The sequence below is a fragment of the Populus trichocarpa genome, chromosome 3, assembly GCF_000002775.5.
Source record: "Populus trichocarpa isolate Nisqually-1 chromosome 3, P.trichocarpa_v4.1, whole genome shotgun sequence".
Lineage (NCBI taxonomy): Eukaryota > Viridiplantae > Streptophyta > Magnoliopsida > Malpighiales > Salicaceae > Populus > Populus trichocarpa.
This window is the reverse complement of record NC_037287.2, coordinates 5,251,174-5,256,908: the sequence shown is the minus strand read 5'-3', so window position 1 is coordinate 5,256,908 and position 5,735 is coordinate 5,251,174. Positions and strand designations below refer to the sequence as shown.

At 35.9% G+C, this 5,735-nt stretch overlaps 1 protein-coding gene across 1 annotated transcript; it reads right to left on the bottom strand.

Annotated features, from left to right (window-relative positions):
• Positions 1 to 407: 407 nt before the first annotated feature.
• LOC7475669 (ABC transporter E family member 2) lies at positions 408 to 5,484 on the bottom strand. Its single transcript, XM_024597900.2, has 13 exons — positions 5,317 to 5,484; positions 5,085 to 5,235; positions 4,656 to 4,741; positions 4,438 to 4,535; positions 4,238 to 4,355; positions 4,058 to 4,147; positions 2,952 to 3,256; positions 2,669 to 2,864; positions 2,402 to 2,587; positions 2,042 to 2,311; positions 1,338 to 1,583; positions 890 to 1,026; positions 408 to 790 (listed from the first exon to the last, which is right to left on the bottom strand). Exons 2-12 carry the CDS (start codon positions 5,185 to 5,187, stop codon positions 907 to 909), a joined length of 1,818 nt encoding a protein of 605 aa, XP_024453668.1. The 5' UTR covers positions 5,188 to 5,235; positions 5,317 to 5,484; the 3' UTR covers positions 408 to 790; positions 890 to 906.
• Between the last annotated feature and the right edge of the window lie 251 nt (positions 5,485 to 5,735).

The following is a 5,735-nucleotide window of genomic DNA, read 5'->3' as shown; positions in this document are numbered from 1 at the left end:
ACTTTTTCTTAGTGCAGGGAAGAATCTAAGATAATATAACTAACTAGAGGGAATCACCTAGGACCAAGATTAAGAAATTACCACATAAAAACTATTATTTTTTTTTTGAATAAAAATAGCTCAAACCTATTTTTTGTTTGTACTCTCAATATGTATGAGATTTAATCAAAATGAAGACCACGGATTTTTACCTATATACAATGAAGAAGTCATGAATTAGCTAACAAGTTAACCCAGATTATTTACAAAATAGATTTTAAAAAAAAGTTTTTATTAATAAAAAAATATAAATTATTTAAACTTCTATAAAATCAAGACTTAAAAATACAATTATATATAAAATTCAGTGAAAAAGGGCTAAAAAATCTCGGAGGATTAATTATCCTGCTAGAATACCAAAGCCAAGATACAAAACACAGGCAAGGACCTCTATTAGCTCAGTGTTTGCCCCTTTTTTTTTGTTATTTCTTCTGATTAATAGTAATTCTATTCAAAATACAACTTGAAGCAGCAAATGCCCAAAAAGGATTCGGTTATCATTATGATTCACTCACCTAATGTCATAAAAACAAAAACTGGCGAACAAAAAACTCGACACAGGAGAAAATATCATAAAGCATCATCATGAGCAGCTACCAGACTCATTTAGGCGAAAAGAGAAACCATGGCCTCTTAGCAGGCAGAGGAAATCCAGTCATTTGTCAGCATAGCACATTGACTTGACTGGGATAGAAAATTTAATCAAATCGGTGCCACCTTGACCAGGATTATAAATTAATCCGTGCGATGCCTACAGCAAATAAAATTAAAAAACCAGTCAATACCTAGGCAGGCCAAAAAAGAGTCGAGTATCTACACTTGCTGCAACATAGAATACAAGAAATTTGACCTGTGTCAATTGTTACATCAATCATCCAGGTAATAATATGACCCGGCAGTTTTCTGCTCCCTGTCCTTGGTCGAGTCCAATTTGTTGATTCTTGGCCGGAAATTAGTGGGGTCTCGTCTAAATGTGATATCCAGATGCTGCATCAGAGTAAGAGAAGTGAATGGGAGAGAGATGAAAGCATGCCTAAAAGAATATAGATGTGTCAAATATAGGACAATACAGATTACTCAAGCAACTGTGAACTGTTCAGGTAAGCTTGGTTTGATTTCATCTCAATCATAACTGGTAAGAATAGAAACAGGCACCACACTAGGGGACATCATAAATGGATCATTATGGATTTATAACTGAATCTACAATGACTTGGTCTCTTCATTAATGTTTTCATCTTTCTTTACCTTTTGTCTCCTTAATGCATGAAGAATAGGGATGAGAATACTGGACTTACAGACAAGAAGAGATTCATCCCAGTCAACAATGACTGAGGAGAATTTGCTGTACAATCCACAGAAGGCTGTCCCTCGTACACAATAACTCTATCAGCCAGGTATGTTGCCATTATAAAATCATGCTCCACCACAAATGCAGTCTTCTTTGCATGTAGGATAAACCTCTTGATGACTTTTGAAGCAACAATACGCTGCTCAGAATCAAGATACGCACTTGGTTCATCTATCAAATAAATGTCTGCTGGCTACATCAAGAAAACCACACACCAGACCATATTTAGCAACCTTAAATATATTAAAATGCAATCTTGAAGAATGCTGAATAGCAAGCCATTCAATCCAAGATGTCCAACTGAAGGGACTAAATTGCCTGATATAGTAAGGTAAAACAGAGGAAGAAAGCAATAAACACATCATTAATCATCAACGTATTGTCAAGGCATTTTGACTGACATAAATTTTGAACACATTAACCTCTCAAAAATCAGAATCTATAAAACCACTATTTAACAAACTTGTGCACTACATGTAAAAACTCTATCATGTCACAGGACTGCTCAACACATGAAACAGAGGGGTTAAAAAACAAAAGGATACTTTAAGAGAACAGCATCACGAATTAAAGCATAAACAAAACAAATCCAAAAGTCTTATCTTCATTCACGGATATAAATGATAAGTAGACCTGATAAAATTTCTTTACCTTTCCAAGGCATAGACATAATGCAACTCTTTGCAACTCTCCACCAGATAGATTTACAACTTCTTGATCCATCAGTTGCTCAATAAGAAGTGGTTTCATGACATCTGAAACAAACTGAGGATGCATATACGAATCACGTATCTTTGAATGCAGTAACTGTCTGACACTGTGTTGAAACTTGGGGCTTATCTTCTGGGGTTTGTAAGAAACATTGAACTCAGGTATCTCAGATTCAGAATCTTCTATAGTATCAGGTTTCAGCAAACCAGCCTGCATGTTTTGCCAACAAAATAATTTATTAAACACGCAGAAGATCATGTTGTAGATAGAGAAAGGGAGATTGATGAGCGGAGAGAATACCAGCATGCGGATAAATGTTGTCTTCCCTGTCCCATTCTCACCAAGCATTACTACAATCTGAGAGTCAGTAAATTCACCCTCAACGACACTAAGCTTGAAATTGCCCTGAGTTTTACTCATGGTTGGGTATTTGTATCGTGCATATGTTTGAATCTCCTCAGCATTATCCTGTGGGGTCTCAGCAACCTGGGAAAAGCAACAAAAAAACAATTAATGACAAATAATAATACAATGAAGGGAAGTAAATGTGTAGAGGATTTAAAATACCTTGAAGGTTAAAGATTCATCCCGGAATCGTAGGTTTTCCGTAGGAACAAACCCAGACAAAAATATATTGATACCTTCTCTCACAGAAAAGGGAAGGGTTACTACTCCATACGCACCCGGTTTCCCGTACAAGCAGCAAATGAAGTCAGATAAATAGTCCAGGACACTAAGATCATGCTCCACCACAATAACATAGCTGAAGTGAAAGCACAGTCTTAATAACCTAAATCCTCAGTACAAAGTGCAAAGCAAAGCTAACAACAAGAAAAGAATGGAGTCAAACCTGTTGGCCCTGAGCAAAGATCGGATAACTTGGGCAGCTTTAAGCCTCTGCTTGACATCAAGATAACTTGAAGGTTCATCAAACATATATATCTCTGCATTCTGTATTGCAACAACAGCAATAGCAAATCTTTGGAGCTCTCCACCTGATAAATCCCCCACATTACGATCTATAACCTGGTTCAGATCAAGATCACGACAAAGTTCTGCCTTCCTGTGGCTCTCATCTTTTTGGTCAAGCACTTGCCCGACATTGCCTTGAACTGCTCTTGGAATGTGGTCAACATATTGAGGCTTTATGATGGCCTAGGTATGAAACAAGAATGATTTTAGTAGGAAGACACAAAAAGTAAACTAAAGGCAAGTATATCAAAGAAGAGGCATGACAAAAACAATCAGGATGTGAAAACACAAGTATAAACCTGAACATGATTTTTCATGTTGATTTTACATCATAACCTGTCAAATACATTCTTTAAGAAAACATCATTTCATGATTGTTTCCATAAAACATTTTTTCAAATATGAGGGTTGGTTATTCCCAAAGGGAAGTGATTGCATGGTAAAGAATAAATTATGGCATGCGCAAGCTTACATGACATATTGCATACAAATCAAATTGTGATTCAAGCTATCACATTAAATGCGTGATTGTTTTTGCGTTTCAAAAGCAATTTTGAAAAAATTTAAATATTTTTTTTTTTCTTTGCTTCAAATTTTTTTTTTTTTTTTTGTATTTTCCAATCGTTTTGATGTGCTGATATCAAAAATAATTTTTAAGAAATAAAAAAATAATATTATTTTAATACATTTCCAAGTAAAAAGCAACCGCCACCACATGAATCTATGACAATCCCATCTTACAGGTCTATACAGCACCTTAGTGAATGAATCCTAACAGCACAGTTATCTGAATGATATCATCAGACTTAATACAAGCATTCAGGAAAAAGTGGTCCACAGACAAGATAGGTCAAAGAAAACAGTACCATGGCTCCTACTTTAGTGTGGGACACAGACATTATTATTTCACAACAGGGAGTAATATATCTAGCAGTAATACAGAGTTTTAAGTGCAGTTGAGCAGTGCCCAAACAGAAAGGTTACCTTCAAATTATCCTCTAGGATACGGGTAAAGTAATTCTGAAGCTCAGATCCTCGAAAGTAAGTCAGAATTTCCTGCCAATCAGGAGGGTTCTGCAAAGAAAAATAAAAAAAGTAACTAACACAAATGCATCGTCATAGGGTAGAAATAAGAACAAGGATACAAAATGGGCTGCTTATTACATTGAAACGACCCAAATTAGGTTTCAGTTTTCCAGCTAGAACTTTGAGAGCAGTGGACTTGCCAATGCCGTTTGTTCCAACCAAGCCAAGAACTTGCCCAGGCCTCGGAACTGGTAGCCTGCAAATGCATCATTTTTTTTTATTTTTTTTTTCACTAGAAAAGCATTTTATTAAGCAGGTGAAAAAGGCAGCCAGCCAACCTGTGCAACTTAAAGGTATTGGGGCCATAACGATGGGTGGTGTCTTTATCCAAATCCTTAGGCAAGTTAATGATCTGAATTGCTTCAAATGGGCATTTCTGCATCAGAAGATAAATAATCCCCTAATAAGCAAGCTAAGCATAGATACCACATCCGATAAAATATCAAAAACAACAACAGTAATTATTGAATTCCAAAAGAGAACAGTATAAGCTTGCCTTGACACAGATACCACATCCAATGCACAACTCCTCCGAAATAAAAGCTATCTTCGAAATAGGAGTCACCTCTATACACAGTTTCCCTACGATTTGTAATATGTAATTAGAGCATTACTTATTTATACTTAATCATAATTCCACAGCAACAGCAACAGCAACAGCAACAGTAGTAGTAGTAGTGGTAGTAGTAGTGGTAGTAGTAATTATTATTATTATTATTATTATTATTTGCTCTCAAACAAAACCTAATGCTCCAAATTGAAAATAAGAAAGCTTTGTAAGCTGCAATCATGGGCTAAATAAAACAGATTCGCCAAATCGAGGTGAATAATGAGGAGAATGAAATTTAAAATAAGAACAAATTGTGAATCAATTAATTAAAGAAGACAACAAGAAGAATTAAACAAAGAAAAAAAGGAAAAATACCAGTTTTAACAACGGGGCAGCTCTTCTTGCACTCTTGACGGCACTTCTTAGGCTTGCATCTATCAGAGGTTACTATGGCTATACGCGTCAATCGATCTGCCATCTCTCCCTCTTCTCTTTTTTTTTTATTTAAGTTGATACTACACGCAAACTAGGAAGAAGAAGGAGATGATAAGCGATCTAATGACTATTTACGAAGGAGAAGAAAACAGAAATAGATTAAAATTATTACCAGTTGAAGAGAGGGTGGATCCGAAGAAGACAAGGAGAAGCTACGCTACGCGTGGTGGGAACGCCCTTTCGACTTAAGCCCTCCCCCCTCTATTGTATCCCAGCGAAAACGCCTACCGAAAACCTAAAACAATAAAAATTAATAATAAAAAGGTACTACGCTCTACTAGCTTGTTTTCGGTTGTTTATATACCTTTGAAGTTTTGAACCACCGTCTTCTTTCACTTTTCGCTAATTATCTCATGGTTATCAAACCCGGCTTGGGTTCACCCGGTCAAGAGGCGGGTTCCGGATTACACGAGTTGACCTGAATTGTCTCGAGTCAACCTGAAAAAATTAAAAAAATATTTGGAATTTTAATATTTTATATGAAAAAATTAAGAAGTAATACATGTGAATATAGACTATACATGTTGTGAG